Source organism: Salvelinus fontinalis, chromosome 7, assembly GCF_029448725.1.
Source record: "Salvelinus fontinalis isolate EN_2023a chromosome 7, ASM2944872v1, whole genome shotgun sequence".
NCBI lineage: Eukaryota > Metazoa > Chordata > Actinopteri > Salmoniformes > Salmonidae > Salvelinus > Salvelinus fontinalis.
The window spans coordinates 57,479,403-57,503,824 of NC_074671.1; the positions used below are offsets into that span (position 1 = coordinate 57,479,403).

The following is a 24,422-nucleotide window of genomic DNA, read 5'->3' on the forward strand; positions in this document are numbered from 1 at the left end:
ACCACCATAAGCATGTGGCGAAGGCTAGGAACAACTGAGATGGGAACCTTTAGCGCCATTGCCTTGTTTTGGAGGGTAATATTTTCCTTTATTTTCCCCATCTCTTCTTGCTAGCAACGCCTCCAGTCAGGACGCTTTCGGCGGGTTCCGTTAAAATGGCTGTTACTGAGAGTGGAAACCCAAAGCAAGAACAATCGTAGTGGGTACAACTGCATCCAGTAGTATCGCTGGTGTCTGATAAGGAAAATAAAAGACTGCAACGCAATGGCTGCCCTAGATCAAAAGTCCCCCAACGTCCTCCTTCAAAGTCTCTGCTGCAGGATCACTGGGAAGAGCGAAGGTAGCTATGATGCTAGCTAGTTAGATTGCCCAGGCGCGGTTATGTGCAGCTAGCCTGGTCTGTTGCTAGCTAGCTAACATTAACAGTGATGCTGATATAACAGTTGGATACCAACGTTCAGCGCGCCATCTAGCTACAGTAGCTAACTACGTTTTTAGTTAAGTCAAGTTTGTGTAATAGCCAATGCTAGTTAGCTTAGGCTAGCTAGTAACTGTACACCTAGCCAGCCAAGTCACAGATGGTAGGCTATGTATGGACCCCAGCTAGCTAGCCATCTAGTTAACTAACGTTAGCTCGACCCTTATTTGTATTTAGGTGATGGCTACATCCAAGGCTTTAGCTAGCTAGCTAACTACCAAAAGTGTGTCATAACTAGATATAGGTAGCTGCAGATACGGTTGACAACAGTACAACCACGCCTTGTTCAAGTAAGTTAGCCAGGCTGCCAGAAAGTGTGCCTAATAAATCTGACTTTGATACCAATTCTTGATATACAGTCTGAAACAAAGCACTGCACAATCGTGGACATTTTCCTTACAAGCCAGAATGTTGAATACAATTACGTTTCAACTTACTATACCGGTTGTCTGTGCAGTTAGTCTATCAGCTGCTCGAAATATGAGACAAAATATTCACCCGAAAGTATTGTTTACCCGACTTTTTAGAGCGCAGGTACTGAAGTTTAAAAATTGTATCACCTGGCACATGCTCAAAACCATGTAAACACCTGTTAGTATGCATGTACTTACCGTCTTGTGCACGTGCCTTTGATCATGAGCAAACACATCTTGATTGCCACACACACAGACCCGCGCTTTGAAGTCATTTAATATTACTTTCCTGTGGATATTTTGTCTCAGGTACCAAAACCATAGACAATCGGCAGAGTAAGTTCAAATATATATATTTGAAACATTGGTGACAGACAAGGGACATTTCGGGTATTTTTCTATGTAAATGTAGTGGTATTGCCTGCACAATTTGAAGGCATGTTTCGCCACGTTTTGTGACTAATGGAAAGTGTAAGATTGGGAGCTAGCTACTGATTTAGGGGAAACGTTTTGCATCTGTAAGATTTGAACCAGTCTGAAAGATTAATTCACTAGTAGTGCCATATGGTTTATGAAAAGCCGATATTCCGTGCTCAGTACTTCAACTCAACCCTATTTCACATTTCAGCTGAAGTAGCCCACCAGTTCCAGTATGCTGTGAGAGTCGTCGGGAGTAACTATGCTCCCACCATTGAGAGGGATGAGTTCCTAGTGTCAGAGAAGATCAAAAAAGAACGTGAGTGACCTATGACCTATTATTAGAGACAATAATGTGAGTGACCTAAACTGGACAGGTTTGCTGAGTGAATCCTCTTTGAGGGTCCATCTCGACAGTCGAAAGTGGCATCTGCACATCACTGGTTTGCACTTTCTCTGTTACCTTTGCAAACATGCATCCTTTATTAATGTGGTCTTTTGTTGTTGTTTTCCCAGTAGAGAGTTTCTGTCTCGTGTTAAAGGTACATTTGACAATAAAGAAATACGGTTGTTAAGAGTCTCCATAATAGTAAATCTCAATACATTTTGTTTGTAGTCGGAGTAAGGCCACTAATGACCATCTTATTGATCGCTAAGCATAGTAAAGTTTGAAAAAAACAGCACTTACCCTTGTTCGGAGTGGAGTTGAGCCCCTTTTAATCAACTTGTGTTTTTGAAATTGGTCTATGTCTGTTTATTTAGGGGTCTGATTCTGTTTGTCTTGTCCTTTGGTTCTCCAGTGCTGAAGCAGAGGAGAGAGAGTGACGCAGCCCTGTTCTCTGAGCTCCACAGAAAGCTGCAGACTCAGGTCAGTCTTCTGTTCCAAATACCCTGGTGCATATGCATACTTGTATTGGCTTTGAAAGGAGAACCAATTGAGAATCTGTGTGTTTTGCTTTCCATTAACAGGGGGTGCTGAAACACAGGTGGTCCGTCTTATACCTGCTGCTCAGTCTCTGTGAGGACCCCAGGAAACCGTCCAGGGTGGGTATACTTGTCATTACACACACACACACACACACACACACACACACACACACACACACACACACACACACACACACACACACACACACACACACACACACACACACACACACACACTAACTATATATAGAGTACAAGTCAAAAGTTTGGACACAGCTACTTATTCCATTTTTGTTTATTTTTACTATGTTCTACATTGTAGAATAATAGTGAAGACATCAGAACTATGAAATAACACACATGACTTCATGTATTATTCAAAAAAGTGTTAAACAAATCAAAATATATTTTAGATTCTGCAAAATAGCCACCATTTGCTTTGATGACCGCTTTGTACTCTTGGCATTCTCTCAACCAGCTTCACCTGGAATGCTTTTCCAACAGTTTTGTTGGAGTTCCCACATATGCTGAGCACTTGTTGGCTGCTTTTCCTTCAATCTGCGGTCCAACTCATCCAAAACCATCTCAATTGGGTAGAGATTGAGTGATTGTGGAGGCTAGGTCATCTGATGCAGCACTCCATCACTCTCCTTGTTGTTCAAATAGCCCTTACACAGCGTGGTGGTGTGTTGGGTCATTGTCCTGTTGAAAAATAAATGATTGTCCCACTAAGTACAAACCAGATACGATGGCGTATCACTGCATAATGCTGTGGTAGCCATGCTGGTTAAGTGTGCCTAGCCAGAAGAGGACTGGCCACCCCTCATAGCCTGGTTCCTCTCTAGGTTTCTTCCTAGGTTTTGGCCTTTCTAGGGAGTTTTTCCTAGCCACCGTGCTTCTACACCTTCATTGCTTGCTGTTTGGGGTTTTAGGCTGGGTTTCTGTACAGCACTTAGAGATATTAGCTGATGTATGAAGGGCTATATAAAATAAACTTGATTTGATTTGACAGTGTCACCAGCAAAGCACCCCCACACCATCACACCACCTCCTCCATGCTTCACGGTGGGAACCACACATTCGGAGATCGTCCGTTCACCTACTCTCACATAGAAACGGCGGTTGTAATCCAACATCTCCAATTTGGACTCAACAGACCAAAGGACAGATTTCCACCGGGCTAATGTCCATTGCTCGTGTTTCTTGGCCCAAGCAAGTCTCTTCTTCTTATTGGTCTCCTTTAGTAGTGGCTTCTTTGCAGCAATTCGACCATGAAGGCCTGAATCACGCTAAACAGTTGTTGAGATCTGTCTGTTACTTGAACTCTGTGAAGCATATATTTGGGCTGCAATTTTTGAGGCTGGTAACTCTAATGAGCTTATCATCTGCAGCAGAGGTAACTCAGGGTCTTCCTTTCCTATGGTGGTCCTCATGAGGGCCAGTTTCATCATAGCGCTTGATGGTTTTTGCGACTGCGCTTGAAGAAACTTTCAAAGTTCTTGGAATTTTCCGTATTGACTGACCTTCATGTCTTAAAGTAATGACGGACTGTCGTTTCTCTTTGCTTATTTGAGCTGTTCTTGCCATAATATGGACTTGGTCTTTTACCAAATAGGGCTATTTTCTATATACCACCCCTACCTTGTCACAACACAACTGATTGTCTCAAACTCATTAAGAAGGAAAGAAATTCCACAAATGAACTTTTAACGAGGCACACCTGTTAATTGAAATGCATTCCAGGTGACTACCTCATGAAGCTGGTTGAGAGATGCCAAGAGTGTGCAAAGCTGTCATCAAGGCAAAGGATGGCTGAAGAATCTCAAATTATAAAATATATTTTGATTAATTTAACACTTTTTTTGGTTACTACATGATTCCATATGTGTTTTTTCATAGTTTCGATGTCTTCACTATTTTTCTACAATGTTGGAAATAGTAGAAATAAAGATAAACCTTTGTGTGTCCAAACTTTTGACTGGTACTGTAGATACAGAAAATGAAAGCATTATAATCCTCCAGACTACATCATCACAAACAGTAATTCTATCGTGGCCAAGTTAGTTCTGTAGAACTCCGTTAATAGCAGAAATAGCTATTCTATTAAATGTTCCATATTTTTCCACATTTGATTATTTAATTGATACATCATTGATTTATTGATAGCATGTGTCATTCCCAGGTTGGCAGCTATGGGGCGCTGTTTGCCCAGGCCCTCCCCCGGGACGCCCACTCCACCCCGTTCTACTGCACTCGGCCCGGGAGCCTGCCCCTCAGCTACCCCGAGCGCTCGGGGCCCGGGGGCGTCCAGATCTCCACCAGCATGGGCACCAGTGGCATCAGCAGCCTGGGGGTGTACTCCCTCAACGGGCCCACACCCACCCCTCAGCCCCTGCTGGCCGGGTAAGACCTATTGATGGAACCCTGTTTGTCCGGTCAGCACCCAGGACTCCATAGTCAGTCGTACATGACTCTAGACTTTCTCCAGTCTTGTTCCTGTGGACTCACAGGGAGTGCATGCGTTTGTTGTAGCTCAGCACCACACCTGCATAACCACTGAACCTTCAGAATATGAAGGGGTCTTAAATTAGTAGGACATGTTTTAAAAAATACAGTTTTCTTTGTAGCCATTTGTTGTAGCAGGATATTTCCATTCCGTTGTGAGCATCAATTATGCATGTCTTTCTCCACAACCCCACCAGCACTTGTGTATAATTAGTCTGGCTATACTCGTCTAGTGCCAGGGTAAGTATCTGATTAGTGGGTGGTTGAGTGGATCATCATCAACACTATAAAAGTCATTTGGAGCTTAGGCATCGCTACGGTGGTGTGACTCTAAAGCCATTCTCTGCTGTTGAAAGGCAAGAGTCCCTCATTAACAGGCTATTAATGGTAATGGTCCTACAAGACAGTTTGCATTAGGAGAACCAACATGTATAGGGGAAGAGTTATGTATGTCGAGGGGGAGAAAAAATGTCTATAGTTACACGGATGTAAACATACAAAATGATCCATTAAACATTTCTGTGTGTGCACTCTCCAGACACCCACCCCAGACAGCAGGGCAGCAGCTGGGCTCTCGGCTGGCGTGGGCCCTCCCCAACACCTCCGCCCTGGCACCTACCTCACGGGCCCCGCTCGGCCCCCCACCCCTGTCCACCCGGGCTCCCAGGCCACGCCATGACGGGGACCTCACTGGTGAGTTGGGGGTGGGGACAGACATTGTTGGGATGTATAGGCCTACTTTTTGTGTATGAAACTACATGGCGTTGTTGGGACATGCTTCACGGTTGGAGGAAATTTTGTAACGTAGGCAGAAGTTGGGCAGGGGGCATGTAATGGTAAATGAGACATTGTTTTCTGCACAGTGGCTCTGCAAACTGAATACTCAATATTAAACAGAAAGAGATTAGTTTGGAGGGAAATTGACCAAGTCTGCAATGAAATGTTCCTGTTCTGCAGTAAGAACCACCTCACATAATTGGCTCATTTCATAAACCGTTTAGTTGCTCTCCCGGTATTTAATTAGTCTTGGTGCTCCTCTGACAGGGTTGGGGCCTGACTTTAATAGATATACACAGAGATACAGCACCTACTCATTCCAGGGTTTTTCTTTATTTGTACTATTTTCTACGTTGTAGAATAATAGTGAAGACATCAAAAATATGAAATAACACATATGGAATCATGTAGTGAGCAAAAAAGTGTTAAACAAATCAAAATATATGTTATATTTGTTTAACACTTTTTTGCTTACTACATGATTCCATATGTGTTCATTCATAGTTTTGACATATTCACTGTTATTCTACAATATAGAAAATAGTAAAATATTAAGAAAAACAATTGAATGAGTAGATGTCCAAACTTTTTGAACTGGTACTGTAACATTTCTGTCTTTCGTTAATGTTGTCCTATTTCTTGTTGTTGTTTTTCTGAATCCCTCGTTCTTCTTCTTCTCTCCAGCGGAGGTTGGTGAGGCTGCGCTGGTCCGAGACATCCTGTATGTCTTCCAGGGGATCGACGGCAAGTTCATTAAGATGAGCAACACAGACAACTGCTACAAGATCGACTCCAAGGTGACTTGAACATTCGGTCATACGTGAACAATGTCCATGCCAAGGTGTCTTTGGTATTTCAGTTTGTGCCCCTTGTTCCTGAAATATTTCCCTGACGAATGCAAACACTGATGACCAACTTCTTAAGCTATTTGACCTTTCACTGAGTGTACTAAACATTAGAAACACCTTCCTAATATTGAGTTGCACCCCATTTTTGCCCTCATAACAGCCTCAATTCATCAGGGCATAGACTACAAAGTGTCAAAAGCGTTCCACAGGGATGCTGGCCCATGTTGACTCCAATACTTCCCACAGTTGTCAAGTTGGCTGGATGTCCTTTGGACCCTTCTTGATACACACGAGAAACTGTTGAGTGTGAAAAACCCAGCAGCGTTGCACTTCTTGACACACTCAAACTAGTGTGCCTGATACCTACTACCATACCCCCCACCCCCGTTCAAAGGCACTTAAGTCTTTTGTCTGGCGCATTCACCCTCTGAATGGCACACATACACAATCCATGTCTCAAGGCTTAAAAATCCTTCTTTAACCTGTCTCCTCCCCTTCATCTACACTGATTGAAGTGGATTTAACAAGTGATGGAAAGAGCAGGTATTCCTAATGTTTTGTACACTGCGTATGTGTTAGAGTTAGTCAACATGTTGTGTTTAGACGCACCATGGCAGGGAGGCTAGCAGTTAAGAGCGTTGGGCCAGAAACCGGAAGTCTCTGGTTTGAATCCCCAAGCTGACTAGGTGAAAAATCTGTCTGTGCCCTTGAGCAAGGCACTTAACCCTAATTGCTCCTGTAAGTCTCTCTGGATAAGAGCGTCTTGCTAAATGACTAAAATATTTAATGTAGACAGCGCCGTACTTCCATCCATACTAGCTAGACCAGTTATTGACAGACGACCCTGTTTCATCGCTAGCTGACTCCCTGACATCATGGCTGTTGTAGAGCCGGCCGACCGACAGCGTTTTTCAGATTCAGCTGTAGTGCTGCTGACATCAAGGCTGATGATCTGTATCTAAAAGGGGTAAAAAGCTCGACAGATCAATAGTTGGCTCTTTGGTTAGGAGCCACATCGATGGCGTCCCTCTATCATCCATCAAGGATTCATTACAACTTTCCTCCCTTCCTCCCTCCCTTATATTCCTACAAATTACAGTCGACCTGTTTCAGCTATACATCTTCTCAGCGTTCTATATATATAGCCTGCTGTCAATGCGCTGGCCTAGGAGCACTGTATCGGACGAGAACACTGGAGCCAAATCTAGCCATCAAGGGTGTTTCCTGGGGTCTTTTTGAAGTCATCATTTACGCTATAAGCCCTATTCAATCTAACACGGTTTCCGGAATAATTAGAACAGAATGCAGAAATGGAACATTACTAGAGACAATCATGTTTTATTATTCTGTCTAAAGTAGAGAAGGTGAGTATCAACACCTCGTCCTCATAAGACGACTCCGTCAGCAGAGAGACACTGCAGACAGTTTGGGCTCCGGGCTTCTTGGCGAATGTCTTCAATCTGTGAAACAAGGGCCACTCTGACTACCATTTAAAAAAAGTGAAATTAATTCTGAACCAAGTGGTGTGAAAGGGATGAACCTTGAATTGGAATGGTCCTCCAACTGGCAAAGGGCTCTGTAATAATACGGCGGCTGTGTTCCTATTCATGATTCTGGGCTGAAGAGCGGAGCTGCTGTTCCTTTGGTGTTGCTGTAGTCATGGGGGGTTGTGGCGTACATGTGTGTAGTGACTGAATGGTAACCTGGCAGCAGGAGAGGCCCGTTTTCCGATTGTGAGTGTCTGGTGTCTGTGGGGAGCCATACAGGACAGATGGTACACACGGGGATAATTAACTACCAACCTGGCAACCCCTTCACAGATTAAATGGGTTACTTTGACAGATATTCACAGTATTCCCTGTATTTTGTGCCTGGGTGTGCCTGTGTGTGCATTCTCCTGTCGTAACTTCTCCAGTGTGTCCCTAGGTGGTGCTCTGTAAGTCTCTGAGGGACACCAGTAGCCGATTGGCTGAGCTGGGCTGGCTCCACAACAAGATCAGGAAGTACACTGACTCGCGCAGTCTGGACCGAGCCTTTGGCCTGGTGGGACAGAGCTTCTGTGCCTCCCTGCATCAGGAACTGAAGGAATACTACAGACTTCTGGCAGTGCTGCACTCACAGGTAAGACACACACCTTTCTCTACCTCTCAACACTGTACCGCCTTATTCATTATTCAAGTGAATGAACTTTGTTCTTAGCCCTTCAAGAGGAAAAACCCCATGTAGGCTACAGGACATGTAAAGGTGTGTTTGACAGTTGCAGGTGGAGGATGACCAGGGAGTGAACCTGGGAGTGGAGTGCAGTCTGACCCTCAGACGTCTCCTAGTCTGGACCTACGACCCTAAAGTCCGCCTCAAAACCCTGGCTGCCCTCGTTGACTTCTGCCAAGGTAGAGCTGTGTGTGTGTGTGTGTGTGTGTGTGTGGCGCCTGCTGATTTGGTACCATCAAAGTATCCATTTAAATAGTGTGTGTGGTTCAAGTGTGTGGTTGAAATGTTGTGTGTGTAGGGAGGAAGGGAGGTGAATTGGCGTCAGCGGTCCATGCCTATGGGAAGACAGGGGACCCTCAGATGAGAGCTCTGGTGCAGCACATCCTCAGCCTGGTGTCACATCCCATCCTCAACTTCCTCTACCGCTGGATCTACGATGGAGAGCTGGAGGACACTTACCATGAGGTGACGCGCACACACACCATATATTTAATATACACACCATATATATTATACACACGCCATATACATATATATATACATACATACATTTGAAGTCGAAAGTTTACATGCGCTTAGGTTGGAGTCATTAATACTCGTTTTTCAACCACTCCACAAATTTCTTGTTAACAAACTATAGTTTTGGCACATCGGTTAGGACATCTACTTTGTGCATGACACAAGTCATTTTTCCAACAATTGTTTACAGACAGATTATTTCACTTATAATTCACTGCATCACAATTCCAGTGGGTCAGAAGTTTACATACACTAAGTTGACTGTGCCTTTAAACAGCTTGGAAAACATCAGAAAATGTAATGGCTTTAAATGCTTCTGATAGGCTAATTGACATCATTTGAGCCAATTGGAGGTGTACATGTGGATGTATTTCAAGGCCTACCTTCAAACTCAGTGCCTCTTTGCTTGACATCATGGGAAAATCAAAAGAAATCAGCCAAGACCTCAGAAAAAAAATTGTAGACCTCCACAAGTGTGGTTCATCCGTGGGAGCAATTTCCAAACGCCTGAAGGTACCACGTTCATCTGTACAAACAATAGTATGCAACTATAAACACCATGGGACCACACAGCCGTCATACCGCTCAGGAAGGAGACGTGTTCTGTCTCCTAGAGATGAACGCACTTTGGTGCGAAAAGTGCAAATCAATCCCAGAACAACAGCAAACGACCTTGTGAAGATGCTGGAGGAAACAGGTACAAAAATATCTATATCCACAGTAAAACTAGTCCTATATCAACATAACCTGAAAGGCTGCTCAGCAAGGAAGAAGCCACTGCTCCAAAACCGCCATAAAAAAGCTAGACTACGGTTTGCAACTGCACATGGGGACAAAGATTGTACTTTTTTGGAGAAATGTCCTCTTGTCTGGTGAAACAAAAATAGAACTGTTATGCCATAATGACCATCATTATGTTTGGAGGAAGAAGGGAGGAGGCTTGCAACACCATCTCAACCGTAAGGCACGGGGGTGGCAGCATCATGTTGTGGGGTTGCTTTGCTGCAGGAGGGACTGGTGTACTTCACAAAATAAATGGCATCATGAGGGAGGAAAATGATGTGGATATATTGAAGCAACATCGCAAGGCATCAGTCAGGAAGTTAAAGCTTGGTCGCAAATGGGTCTTCCAAATGGACAATGACCCCAAGCAAACTTCCAAAGTTGTGGCAAAATGGCCTAAGGAAGTCAAGGTATTGGAGTGGCCATCACAAAGCCCTGACCTCAATCCTATAGAACATTTGTGGGCAGAACTGAAAAAGCGTGTGCCAGCAAGGAGGCCTACAAACCTGACTCAGTTACACCAGCTCTGTCAGGAGTAATGTGCCAAAATTCACCCAACTTATTGTGGGAAGCTTGTGGAAGGCTACCTGAAACGTTTGACCCAAGTTAAACAATTTAAAGGCAATGGTACCAAATACTGATATTGAGTATACTGATATTGAGTGTATGTAAACTCCTGACTCACTGGGAATGTGATGAAAGAAATAAATAATTCTCTCTACTATTATTCTGACATTTCACATTCTTAAAATAAAGTGCTGATCCTAACTGACCTAAGACAGGGAATTTTACTAGGATTAAATGTCAGGAATTGTGAAACTCAGTTTATATGTATTTCGCTAAGGTGTATGTAAACTTCCGACTTCAAGTGTGTGTGTGTGTGTGTGTGTGTGTGTATGTATGTGTATATATATATATATATATATATATGAAAATGATCATAAATACAGTGTAGACATTGTTAAAATTGTAAATGATTATTGTAGCTGGAAATGGCTGATTTTTAATGGAATATCTACATGGGCGTACATAGGCCCATTATCAGCAACCATCACTCCTGTGTTCCAATGGCACGTTGTGTTATAAAATCCAAGTTTATCATTTTAAAGGCTAATTGATCATTAGAAAACCCTTTTGCAATTATGTTAGCACAGCTGAAAACTGTTGTTCTGATTTAAAGAAGCAATAAAACTGGCCTTCTTTAGACTAGTTGAGTATCTGGAGCATCAGCATTTGTGGGTTCGATTACAGGCTACAAAACACCAGTCTCAACGTCAACAGTGAAGAGGTGACTCCGGGATGCTGGCCTTCTAGGCAGAGTTGCAAAGAAAAAGCCACATCTGACTGGCCAATACATTTTTTTTATTAAGATTGGCAAAAGAACACAGACACTGGACAGAGGAACTCTGCCTAGAAGGCCAGCATCCCGGAGTCGCCTCTTCATTGTTGACGTTGAGACTGGGGTTTTGCGGGTACTATTTAATGAAGCTGCCAGTTGAGGACTTGTAAGGCATCTGTTTCTTAAACTAGGGTGGCCTTGATGACAGCTTTTACATTTATTTTTACTGCTCTAATTACGTTGGTAACCAGATTAAAATAGCAATAAGGCACAGCTAAGGGGCTGTGTCCAGGCATGCTGCAATGCGTTGTGCGTAAGAACAGCCCGTAGCCATGGTATTTTGGTTATATACCACACCCCATTTTGCCTTATTGCTTAAATATAATACACACACACTTCCATTAGTTTGTCAAGGTCAGAGTCCGGATGGTAGTAGCTGAGCTCAGGCTGAAGTGGACTCAGACAGACGTCAGACAGGTTAATCTCTGAGCTGAGATGGAGGGAAAGGGGAGGGGTACGGCGGCCTTCCAAATGAGGATGGATGAGAGGACGGTAATGGGGAACTGAGTGATGGCCCTCTCTTCTCTCTCTCCTCCCATCTCTGTCCTTGCTCTCCATCCATCTCCCTGTCTCCACAACTACAGGACAGTAGAAGGCCGTGAATCTAGTCCTAATGCACCTGCTGCTGAATCGCCCTCTCAGACTCCGTCTACCTGAGACTAAGTGCTGATTGGGCGAGCACAGAGCACAGGAGAGTTGTAGCGGCTTTCAAGACCAACTGCCGAGCTATTCTCAGAAGGGAACGCTTCAAAGGGCACACTGTATTTAAGCCCCCTGTATTGACCCTCTCTGTAGCAAGCATAAGTGATAGTTATGGAGCTGTTCCTTCCCAGCAGAGGGGAATGAGGGGATGGCTCTGAAGCTTACAGGCACCTCTGTCAGCCCAGGGGGCGGCTGGGAGGTGGCGTTAGACTGTAAACACTCATTATGACAAGAAGAGCGGAAATGAAAATAAAACTTGATATATACTTTTTGTTTACTAAAAGGCTTTTCAATCCCCCTTGTTGTACCCCCTAGGAGAGAAGTCTTCACCTTGTAACGCTGATGTCTATTTATCGGCATCCATTTTGGTTTTCAAGTTGAACCACTGGCTCAGTGACGATTTAAGATCATGATTGAGAGATGGAACCACCATTCACTTTCTTTCCATTACTGTAATAAGTATCCATTGTTGTAGGAATCTCCTGTGTTGTTCGGATATAGCTGAGTCCTGTCTTTTAAGGTCTGATTGTGATGGGGATTCCTCTCCCTGCAGTTCTTTGTGGCGTCTGACCCCACGGTGAAGACAGACAGACTGTGGCACGACAAGTACTCACTGAGGAAGTCCATGATACCCACCTTCATCACCATGGACCAGGCCCGCAAGGTAGACACACACACGAACACCAATTATCCTCAACGTAAAAAAATACAAACTTTGCATTCACATGTCACTTTTGCTCGCTCTCTCTCCCTCTTCTGTCTCTGTAGGTTCTGCTCATTGGAAAGTCCATTAACTTCCTGCATCAGGTGTGCCATGACAGAACCTCACCAGGGAAAATCACCCCGGCCTCCAAGTCTACAGACTCCCCCAAAGATGGTACGCTCTCTGACCTCTCTCCCACACCCCAACACACGGTGAAAGGGGCTAGCTTAATACCACACTGGCATTTGGTGTTTGGTACACATTTCTACATAATATACCTCCAGAGAGTGTGTATTGAGCAGGCAGTGTCTTTCGACAGAGTAGAGAAGCCTTGGTCTTGCCATAGTAGTGTTTGTAGCTAGTGAGAGCAGAGCTGCATTGATCTGTTTGGCATCAGAACTGGTTGTACTGTTATGGTACTTACGGTCGTATCGACTGGGTTTAATCTCCCTCCGCTCTCCGTCGCTGATCAATGGTTTTACAGTTCCTTCCTTAGCCTCGTCCTTGAGGGGAATGACTGCACACTGACTGGCATTGGAAGGGGAGGGGTTGTATTTTTACCCTGTCTGTCCCAAATGCCACCCAATTCCCTTAAAGGTAGTGTTAAAGGTAGTGCATTATGAAGCCCCCGGTCAAAGGTAGTGCATTATGAAGCGAATAGGGTGCTATTTTGGATGCAGACTCTATCTTGAATTATAGATACAGAGTTTAGCAAGCTGAGAGATGAGTTTAATATGCATCATGTAGTGCCAACTCCAGTACCCACATAATGACCACAGATAATAACTCTCTCTCTGTAGCTGCAGAGCTGTTATCAGACCTGGAGGGTGCGTTCCAGGGGAAGATAGATGCAGCCTACTTTGAAACCAGCAAGTACCTGCTGAATGTCCTCAACCAGAACTATCTTCTGCTGGAGCACCTGCAGGCCATGAGACGATACCTGCTGCTGGGCCAGGGAGACTTCATACGCCACCTCATGGACCTGCTAAAGTTAGTACACACACACACACACACACAGGGGTACAGACAGAGGGGTACGCACAAATACACACACCCACCCCATCCGGTACGTCATATATATTGACCTTAGTGTTTGTCCCTTCAGACCAGAGCTGGCCCGCCCAGCCACCACTCTGTACCAGCACAACCTGACAGGCATCCTGGAGACAGCCGTGAGGGCCACCAACGCCCAGTATGACAACGCTGAGATCCTCAAGAGACTGGACGTACGCCTGCTGGAGGTAGGCTACAACTCATACCATTATTACTGTCATAGGCTATAGCTCATACCATTACCACTGTCATAGGCTATAGCTCATACCATTACCACTGTCATAGGCTATAGCTCATACCATTATTACTGTCATAGGCTATAGCTCATACCATTATTACTGTCATAGGCTATAGCTCATACCATTATTACTGTCATAGGCTATAGCTCATACCATTACCACTGTCATAGGCTACAGCTCATACCATTATTACTGTCATAGGCTACAGCTCATACCATTATTACTGTCATAGGCTACAGCTCATACCATTATTACTGTCATAGGCTACAGCTCATACCATAACTACTATCATAGGCTATAGCTCATACCATTACTACTGTCATAGGCTACAGCTCATACCATTATTACTGTCATAGGCTACAGCTCATACCATTATTACTGTCATAGGCTACAGCTCATACCATTATTACTGTCATAGGCTACAGCTCATACCATTATTACTGTCATAGGCTACAGCTCATACCATTATTACTGTCATAGGCTACAGCTCATACCATTATTACTGTCATAGGCTACAGCTCATTCCATAACTACTGTCATAGGCTTTATCTCAGTGGGCTAACACGGTATTGAGTCACGGTTTTGAAACACAACCTGGTAACCCGTGGCTCAAGACTGTTAGCCCTCTGAGCTGAAGCCTAGATGGTTGATGTCTGGATGCTGGATGTACACGTGTCAGAGTTACCTATTGAATTTCAAACTGTCAACTTGGCACCATGTTATCCCTCTGAACTAAAGCCTGGTCATCAACCCATCTGTGCTCCCTCTGTAGGTGTCTCCCGGGGATACGGGCTGGGATGTCTTCAGTTTAGACTACCACGTAGAGGGTCCTATCGCCACGGTAACCACAGCACTTTACATACATACACATACCATCCTATCTGGTGTTGCCTTGTCTCGCTCCACACACACACACACACACACACACACACACACACACACACACACACACACACACACACACACCCTCGCAAACAATCCAATAAGCTTCTCCTCTTCTCTCTTCATTCATCCATAAAAGCTCACCTGGATCATCAGAACGTTGTTTCTTTCTGCTCTGTTATACATGTTCATTCACAGGCCACCAGTCAACCAGGTTAGATGAAGTCAAGTGCTGGCTGGTTTTGTGTTGTTCTGCGAGGTGGCGAGAGAACATGTGTAAATGCTGTGCTACCCTGTGACAGGTGTTCACGCAGTCTCTCTCTCTCTTCACTCTGTCTCCTTTGTCTTTCTCTGTCTAATTTGTGTGTGTCTCTCTCTCTCTCTCTCATTTCTCTCTCTCTGTCTCCTTTGTCTCTCTCTTCTTGCTTTCTGTTTCTCTCGCTGGTTCTGGCTGTGGCAGGTGTTCACGCGGGAGTGCATGAGCCACTACCTGCGGGTGTTCAACTTCCTGTGGCGTGCCAAGCGTATGGAGTACATCCTCACTGACATCTGGAAGGGACAGATGTGCAACGCCAAGCTGCTTAAGAGCATGCCAGGTGAGGACGGACACACACACACACACACAACCAGGTAGTTCCCTCTCACCTCCAGCAGAGGGAGTCGTGTACCGAAGAGCTGTAGATAAGGCAGCCAGGGTAACATGTTAGATGTTGTGTTACAGAGCTGTCTGGCGTGCTGCACCAGTGCCACATCCTGGCCAATGAGATGGTCCACTTCATCCACCAGATGCAGTACTACATCACCTTCGAGGTCAGGGGCCGTACTTTTCATTCATTTATCTAGAGACCACTGGGCTCACCTAGCCTCTCCCTCTCACTCCTCTCACACTCGCCCCCCTCCCTTGTCTGTCTGGGTCTCTGGCTGTCTGGGTCTCTGGCTGTGTGTGTGTGTGTGTACAGGTGCTAGAGTGTTGTTGGGATGAGCTGTGGAACAAGGTAGAGAAGGCCCAGGATCTAGACCACATCATTGCTGCCCACGAAGGATTCTTAGACTCTGTCATCTCCCGCTGCCTACTGGACACCAACAGCAGGGTGAGACGCACACACGTATGCTCATTTATCTATTTTCCCCAGAGTCAGATGAACTTGTGGATAAACTTTCATGTCTTTGTGTCCAGTATGAAGGAAGTTGAAGGTAGTTTCGTGACCCAATGCTAACTTGTCTTACCGCAATGACTGGAAGTCTATGGGTATCTACTAGCATGCTAGCAGATACCCATAGACTTAGTCATTGTGCTAACGCTAGTTAGCAATTGCGCTAGCGGTAGTTAGCAACTTCCTTCAAAGTGCACGCAGAGACTTAACAAATGGTATCAGCGAGTTCATCTGACTCTGGGGAAGTAGATAAAGTGCCTCATTGCCAAAATCTCTAAGTATCCCTTTAAGAATTTTCCTGTAACCAGCTATTTCATCTGCGACCCTGTACATGTGACTAATAAACTCTAATCTAATCTAAAATGTTTTTCTCTCCTTCTCCCCCCTCTCTCCCGCTATCCTCTCTCCAGTCCTTGTTGAACCAGCTGAGGGCTATCTTTGACCAGATCATAGAGTTCCAGAGTGCCCAGGACTCTCTGTACCGCTCTGCCCTGGAGGAACTCACCCTGCGGCTGCAGTACGAGGAGCGGAAGAAGCAGAGGGATTCTGAGGTAGAAGGATCAGGGCTTGAAGTGGACTGAAATGGGTGCCAGCACTTAAGGCTGTTACGGTGACCGTATTACCGCCACACCGGCGGTCACGAGTCATGAAGGCAGTCAAATTCCACATGACTGTTTAGTCAGGGTAACTAGGCTTCTCCAAGTTCTGATGCTGCTGCTGTTCATTAGTAACCTGCCAGACTTGCTAACTGCCTGGTACTTAGCACTCTATTGTCCCTCTAATTACTCTGAAATTAATGCAAATGTATTCAAATCTAATCAAACACTTCATGAGAGCTCATGTTGCGTAACATTTCTATAGGCTAAGCAATTGCGTGAGAAACAGAGTGATGGCTTCTATTAAAAAGAGGAGGATCCCATCAGCTTTCTATTGGCTAGGCCTACTATATATATATATATTTTTTTTAACTTTCCTAATATTAAGCACATAGCTTATATTTACAACAGGAGTATAGCCTACCTGGCTGGCATGAAAATAAACGCGTCCTCCATTTTTGCTATTTAATTGCATCATTCGGTTGCATCAGCCTCATTGCGTAAAAAAGTTTTTTTTGATGCGAGTGGTTGTATTAATTTGGGATCTATCGCATCCCACAACTGTCCCAGACTGTTTGGAATATTTATTTCTCACACAAAATATAGAATATGTCAACTTTTGTACTATGGGGGATAATAGATTGACATAGGCTAGTGCTTTTGCTGTTCCTTAGGCCTACTCATCTTGTTGGCTGATGAAAAGTAAATGTGGACAGTTCTTCCAATATCTTCAATATGCACCTCGGAATTAGATAAGGATGGGCGCAGTTGCGTCCCCGATGTGTCTGTCTTCACTTGTAGCCTGTGAGAAAGACTAGATCATGTGACAAGAGAGCCATGTGCTTTTTTTAGGGGCATTACGGCCACACAAAGGGGATGCCGCCGGGAAATTCGAGTCATTATCAAGTGCTTGTCAAATTGTGAATGAGAGACTGATGAAGTGTGTACAGCCTGCACAAAAAAAACAAAGCAGAGCTCATGCCTTTCAAGCAACTTTTCTCAAATCATCATTAGTCACATCATGCAGCCTTAGAATATATTAAAAAATCAAAACATACAGCCCAACATTTGTATCACAACTAAAGGTACATAAATAACTCTAAATTAAGGAGTACCTGTTTCTTTGTTCACTGCTCAACACAGAATAGCCGCATGTGGGCACTACCTCAAATCGTTTGGAGAAAGTATCATTAACATTTTATTCAGCTTTGTTCAATTGTATTCTTCATACTATAAAATAATGCCACGGAATTCTAAGCAAATCTTGTCTGCTAAACTAGTATAGCCCACAGCCATATGGCATAGCCAGATCAGGACCTATCATAAGGACAACTCAGAGTATGCTATTCTGTTCTTCTGAAATAGACTACATTTTCTTCATATCATGTTTCTTTAGACCTGTCTAAAATAAATAATGGATTTATTGTGAAAGTGTGGGCTGTATTACATTACATTAGACTTTTTGAAATGTAGACGTTCCAAAGGTCTGCGTCAGTGTGGAAGCCAGGAGATACTAAATGTGTTAATGTTCATTAACGGTCAATTACTGTGAGACTGGCAGTTATTTGCTTGACAATCACCGGCTTATGAAGTTTCGTGAGCGCCACAGCCCTAGCTGCACTGTTTATATTTAGGTTCCGGTACTCTGCAATATTTTAAAGCCAATATTCTATAGGAGGTGCCGGTACTCAAGCAGTAGAACATTTGAGGTGTTGGTATTCAGTACCGGTGTGTACTGGCCCAATTCAACTACTTATAATAACTTTTAATTATAGAGTGCAATTGGAGGGCCATGTAGAGTCTTCACATAGTCCCATGTCCTGTTTGTTTTAAGTCGTTTGGAACCCAGCCAGGGGCCAACTCAAGTTCCCTCCTTAATGGCCATTGGCCATGCTGGTGGTGTTGTCATTTTATTGATTTAACAGGCCCTGAGCATCAGACTATTAAACTCTTAAGTGTTAGAAAAACAAACACAGCCTCTGCGTTTGCCAAGTTTCTCTTTTAATAGCTTGTAAATAAGACTGAGGTCCAAGGTAAGAGGGTTTGGGGTGACAGAAGCTGTTGGTCAGTGATGGGGGATATTGGATTTTATATTAACTTTAAATATTGGCCGTTGAGTGTGTTTACATGAATGAGAAGTATGTGAGTAGAGAAGACATTGAAGGTCATGTCTCTATGGGGGAAATGCTGGGGTCATAGAGCGGGAATCTGTAACAGTTTAGTATGGGTGTTAGTTAGTCATTTACTGAAGTGAAGAGATGGCACTGGTTACTCTTTCAAATCAAATTTTATTAGTCACATGTGCCGAATAGAAAAGGTGTAGACCTTACAGTGAAATGCTTACTTACGAGCCCTTAACCAACAATGCAGTTAAAAAAAATACAGATAAGAAATAAAAGTACCAAGTAATTTAAAGAGCAGCCGTAAAATAACGAGTCTATATACAGGGGGGTACTGGTACAGAGTCAATGTGCGGGGGCACCGGTTAGTTGAGGTAATATGTACATGTAGGTAGAGTTATTAAAGTGGCTATGCATAGATGATAGCAACAGGGAGTAGCAGCGGTGTAAAAGAGGGGGGCAATGCAAATAGTCTGGGTAGCCATTTGATTAGATGTTCAGGAGTCTTATGGCTTGGGGGTAGAAGCTGTTTAGAAGCCTCTAAAGGACCTAGACTTTGCGCTCCGGTACCGCTTGCCGTCTGGTAGCAGAGAGAACAGTCTATGACTAGGGTGGCTGGAGAATTTTTAGGGCCTTCCTCTGACACCGCCTGGTATAGAGGTCCTGGATGGCAGGAAGCTTGGCCCCAGTGATGTACTGGGCCGTACGCCCTACCCTCTGTAGTGCCTTGCGGTCGGAGGCCAAGCAGTTGCCATACCAGGCAGTGATGCAACCAGTCAGGATGCTCTCGATGGTGCAGCTGTAGAACCTTTTGCGGATCTGAGGACCCATGCCAAATCTTTTCAGTCTCCTGAGGGGGAATAGGTTTTGTCGTGCCCTCTTCACGACTGTCTTGGTGTGCTTGGACCATGTTAGTTTGTTGGTGATGTGGACACCAAGGAACTTGAAGCTCTCAACCTGCTCCACTACAGCCCCGTCGATGAGAATGGGGGCGTGCTCGGTCCTCCTTTTCCTGTGGTCCACAATCATCTCCTTTGTCTTGATCACATTGAGGGAGAGGTTGTTGTCCTGGCACCACACGGCCAGGTCTCTGACCTCTTCCCTATAGGCTGTCTCGTCGTTGTCGGTGATCAGGCCTACCACTGTTGTGTCATCGGCAAACTTAATGATGGTGTTGGAGTCGTGCCTGGCCGTGCAGTCATGAGTGAACAGGGAGTACAGGAGGGGACTGAGCACACACCCCTGAGGGGCCCCTGTGTTGAGGATCAGCGTGGCGGATGTGTTGTTACCTACCCTTACCACCTGGGGGGCAGCCGGTCAGGAAGTCCAGGATCCAGTTGCAGAGGGAGGTGTTTAGTCCCAGGGTCCTTAGCTTAGTGATGAGCTTTGAGGGCACTATGGTGTTGAACGCTGAGCTGTAGTCAATGAATAGCATTCTCACGTAGGTGTTCCTTTTGTCCAGGTGGGAAAGGGCAGTGTGGAGTGCAATAGAGATTGCATCGTCTGTGGATCTGTTTGGGCGGTATGCAAATTGGAGTGGGTCTAAGGTTTCTGGTACCACACTTTGATACCACACTGATGCTGCAGCAACAAAGTTCCTTCTGAAACTTGACACCTCTAATGTTGCCTGTCTGTGTGTGTGTTTTCAGGGTGAGTGGGGCGTGACAGCTGAACAGGAGGCAGAGGAGAAGAGGAGGATCCAAGAGTTCCAGGAGACCATACCAAAAATGCGCTCTCAGCTGCGGATACTAACACACTTCTACCAGGTATGGGTCTTACTCTCTTCTCACTGCTACAGTGGCTTAAACTAGGACCGTCTGGTTGCCTGTGGTAGTGTTCAGTGGATAGGACCGTCTGGTTGTCTGTGGTAGTGTTCAGTGGATAGGACCGCCTGGTTGTCTGTGGTAGTGTTCAGTGGATAGGACCGTCTGTGGTAGTGTTCAGTGGATAAGACCGTCTGGCCGTCTGTGGTAGTGTTCAGTGGATAGGACCGACTGGTTGTCTGTGGTAGTGTTCAGTGGATAGGACCATCTGGTTGTCTGTGGTAGTGTTCAGTGGATTGAACCGTCTGTGGTAGTGTACAGTGGATAGGACTGTCTGGTTGTCTGTGTTCAGTGGATAGGACCGTCTGGTTGTCTGTGGTAGTGTTCAGTGTATAATATCTGTGGTTGGTTGTGCTCCTTCTCAGGGCATAGTGCAGCAGTTCCTGGTGCTGATAATGACTAGTCCAGACGAGAGCCTGCGCTTCCTCAGCTTCAGACTGGACTTCAACGAGCACTACCGGGCCAGAGACCCCCGTCTGAGGGCCTCACTGGGGGCCACCAGGGGCCGACGGCCCTCCAACATCTGACCTTACGCACACCACTATGTCACAACATAGGGACAGAGAGCCACACGGAATCTGCCTTGATAGTATTTATATATGACATGAAGATGACATCAAAGTAGGGCTAGATGGAATCTGTTGTGATGACATCACAAAAGAGCCAGACAGAATCTGTTGCGATGACATCATAATAGAGCCAGGTGGAGATAATGCCGCATTCACAACAACTAGGAACTCTGAAATCTCCGACTTCAGTGCGTTCAAAACAACTAGGAACTCTGAAATCTCCGACTTCAGTGCGTTCAAAACAACTGGGAACTCGGTAAAACACAAGCTCCAACTGGGAAAAATTGTTTTGAACGGTCATCCAACTCGGAATTCCAAGTCGGGAACTCGGTCGGGCCTCTTTCCAGAGCTCCGACTTTCCGACCTGAAGATCACTGACGTCATGATTTGACCTAGTTTTTTTCTGAATTTCCAGTTGTCTTGAATGATGTAGTGGTGACTTCACAGATTCCATTTGGCCCTGCATTTTAACACCTCAAGACAAATAGGGCTAACTCGGATTAATTTCACTATGACATAAACAAACAGAACATTTTGAAACCCTGCCTCCTCCCCCAATGTCATTGGCAAATGACTCACACAAACAAACACACACGCTCAATTCACCATACACACACACATCCACGTTTCCCACTCTTTCACAGTCCCCTCTTGGGAGATGTGGTTTTAGAGCCTGTGGTTTTAGTACTCTGCCTCCAGCATCCAGCTGTGTTCACCCTCACCTCTTCGAGGTGTCTGATAGGCTACCATCACCGTGTGAATTTCATATTGTACATTTGATAATGAACAGAATGTCTTGATTTGATTGGTTTGTTTACATGTTCTGTGAATATTTTGTTTCGTTTTTCTTACTGACGTTTTTCATACCAGTGTCTTAAAGTCTGCGGTGTGTTTTATAACTGTTAATAAACACTGTTATAGCTGTTTAACAACTGTATTATGGAACCAACACAGCAGGCTCCCACCCACCTCTCTAAAGAGATTCAAGAATAATGCCCACAGCCCCTAAGGCTAAAAGACGGACAGACGTTAGGATTTTATTCATGTTTTGTATTATTTAACTGGGTTTCTCTTGATTCTCCTTGCAGACTATGGCCGCTGTTCTGCATGTGAATCTGTCATGTTGAACCAGCTCAATTCCTTAATTGTACAAGACAGATTTGTCAAACGTGTTGCACCCAATTTATGGCACTTTTCTCTCCTGACCACTCAGACAAACCTGGGAAAATACTTTTGTCATACTGCGACATTAAACCTTGAAGAAGCTACAAGTGGAATGGTGACTGTATGGTGACATAACTAGCCTTTCAAAACCCTCCTATGATGGAGTATACTGTAGTATTCGGGTGCATCTCAATAGTCAGAGGTGGCTTCCTCGCCTCCCTTCCCTTTTCACTGATCTGAAAGCGACATGGAAGATGCTTACCAGGACTTGCTTTCATTCACCTGTCTGCAGAGCAGATGAAGGAAAGGAGGGAATGAAGCTATTGGTTGCGTCCTAAATGGCACCATACATAATAGGGTGCCATTTGAGATGCACCCAGAGTTAGAGATGCACCCTTTAGTGTTTTAACCCCTCCAAGCAGGCTCCCCTGTCTTTCTTTCCAATCACAAGTTATCATCAGGGCGTGCCAAGAGAAGATGCTACCGGAAGACCTCTGTAAATCCTGTCCATTGTATAGCACAGATGTATAGAAATGACATGCCATGGACACAAACATCCTGTCATCTCTTTAATAATAAAGTCAAGTTTTTTAACAGTTTGTACTTCGTTTTTTTTGTCAGCATCAGGGGTGCATTCTAAGTAGACTATAAGAGGGCCTTTGTCTAAAAAAAAGTATTTTCTAATAAATTTAATTTAATACATCACGCTCCCGGTGAGTTTTTTTTCTTGCTGGACGCATTGAGTTGAGGCCTAATTAGTTTGAAGGATGCATGTGACCTGGCCATTGTGCTGGAGTTAGAGAACGCAGCAGAACGCATGTGAAGTTATACAGTGGAAATCCACGATATAGCAGGTAAGTTTACTTAAATCGTTAACATCGAAGGGATTTTAGTAAACTTGGAAAGTAGTCGACATAAACGGGGCAGAATTCAGATAATGTTTTCTATGTAGGTAGAACTTGACTCAGACTTGTCAATGTCAATTCCCGCTTGTTTGAATCTAGTAAGTAAATCATGTTTAGACAACTGTCATGGTTAGAAAACAAACACTATTACAGATAACTGGAGTATACAGTAGTTGTTGTAGCTACACTTGTACTAGCTAGACACTTCCAACAAGGGCTGTCTTGAGATATTTGAAGTAGAATGAGTTTGAGTATTTAACCACGTGGTGGCAGTGTAGCTCAATACATGCGAGATAATGACGTTTAGTTGATTGATCGCTCATGTTGATCTGTGAAACCGTGGATTCACTTTTCTATCCACAATATGATACGTAGTCAGCGCTCAAGCATTTTGCTGTGTGTTGGAGTAGAATAGACAGTCACAGAGCAGCTTTATTAAGTAGAATATATTTGGTAGGAGAGGTGTCACAATGTCAGTGGATGTCTCACTACAGCCTGGCTTTATTTGGACACGTCACAAGACCCATGACACTATTTCCCCCCCATTGAGATGAATGGTGTCCTTGTTCTTTACACTAACTCACTTTGTTTCATTAGTATCCCTGTTTGTTGTCTGTGTTCTGGTGCCTGTGTGTCTGTTGCTGGTGGTAAACTTAATTAACTGATCTCAGGATCAGTATATTTAATAAAATGCTTTATAGCTCTGATCCATAGATGCATCTTCTGATCCACTACAGTCACTGGCAGGCAGAGTGAGGGGGGGGTGAAAGACCATTTAATATGACATGAATCAAACTCTCCTGCTGGTGTAGCCAGCAGCCACATCACACAGCCAGAGAGAATGCAAGTGTGTGTGGTCCCTGAAGCAGCCTTGCATGTCACAAGGGCACTACTTCCCAGCTCAGTAGCCTGTAGGTGCAGGCTATAAATGAAGTGCACAATTACAGTGCATCATGTACTGAAGTATACCGCAGTGCTTCACATTTGATGTGTGAAGTGTAACTGCTAGCGATTAAGACTGTTGGGCCACAAACCGAACGGTTGCTGGTTCGAATCCCCTAGCTGACTAGGTGAACATATCTGCCGATGTGCCATTGAGCAAGGCACTTCACCCTAATTGCTCCTGTAAGTCACTCTGGATAAGAGCGCCTGCTAAATAAAACAGAAATAACTAGGTCATTGTTGCTGTTCTTCAAATGTGATGTTCTGGCCTGCAGCAGCCATCTTGAAGCAGA

The 24,422-nt window shown here is 44.5% G+C and overlaps 1 protein-coding gene across 1 annotated transcript; it reads left to right on the plus strand.

Annotated features, from left to right (window-relative positions):
• The first annotated feature begins 82 nt into the window (after positions 1-82).
• Positions 83-22,876, plus strand: LOC129859829 (gamma-tubulin complex component 3 homolog). The gene is given in 22 exon segments (XM_055929987.1): positions 83-340; positions 1,520-1,627; positions 2,109-2,176; positions 2,278-2,352; positions 4,418-4,638; positions 5,279-5,433; positions 6,202-6,314; positions 8,292-8,486; positions 8,623-8,755; positions 8,875-9,041; positions 12,533-12,643; positions 12,748-12,856; positions 13,483-13,672; positions 13,788-13,923; positions 14,747-14,815; positions 15,317-15,452; positions 15,578-15,666; positions 15,816-15,947; positions 16,421-16,561; positions 20,376-20,492; positions 20,915-21,005; positions 21,008-22,876. Coding segments are annotated over 22 exon segments (2,799 nt in total). The 5' UTR covers positions 83-264; the 3' UTR covers positions 21,175-22,876.
• Positions 22,877-24,422: the final 1,546 nt, after the last annotated feature.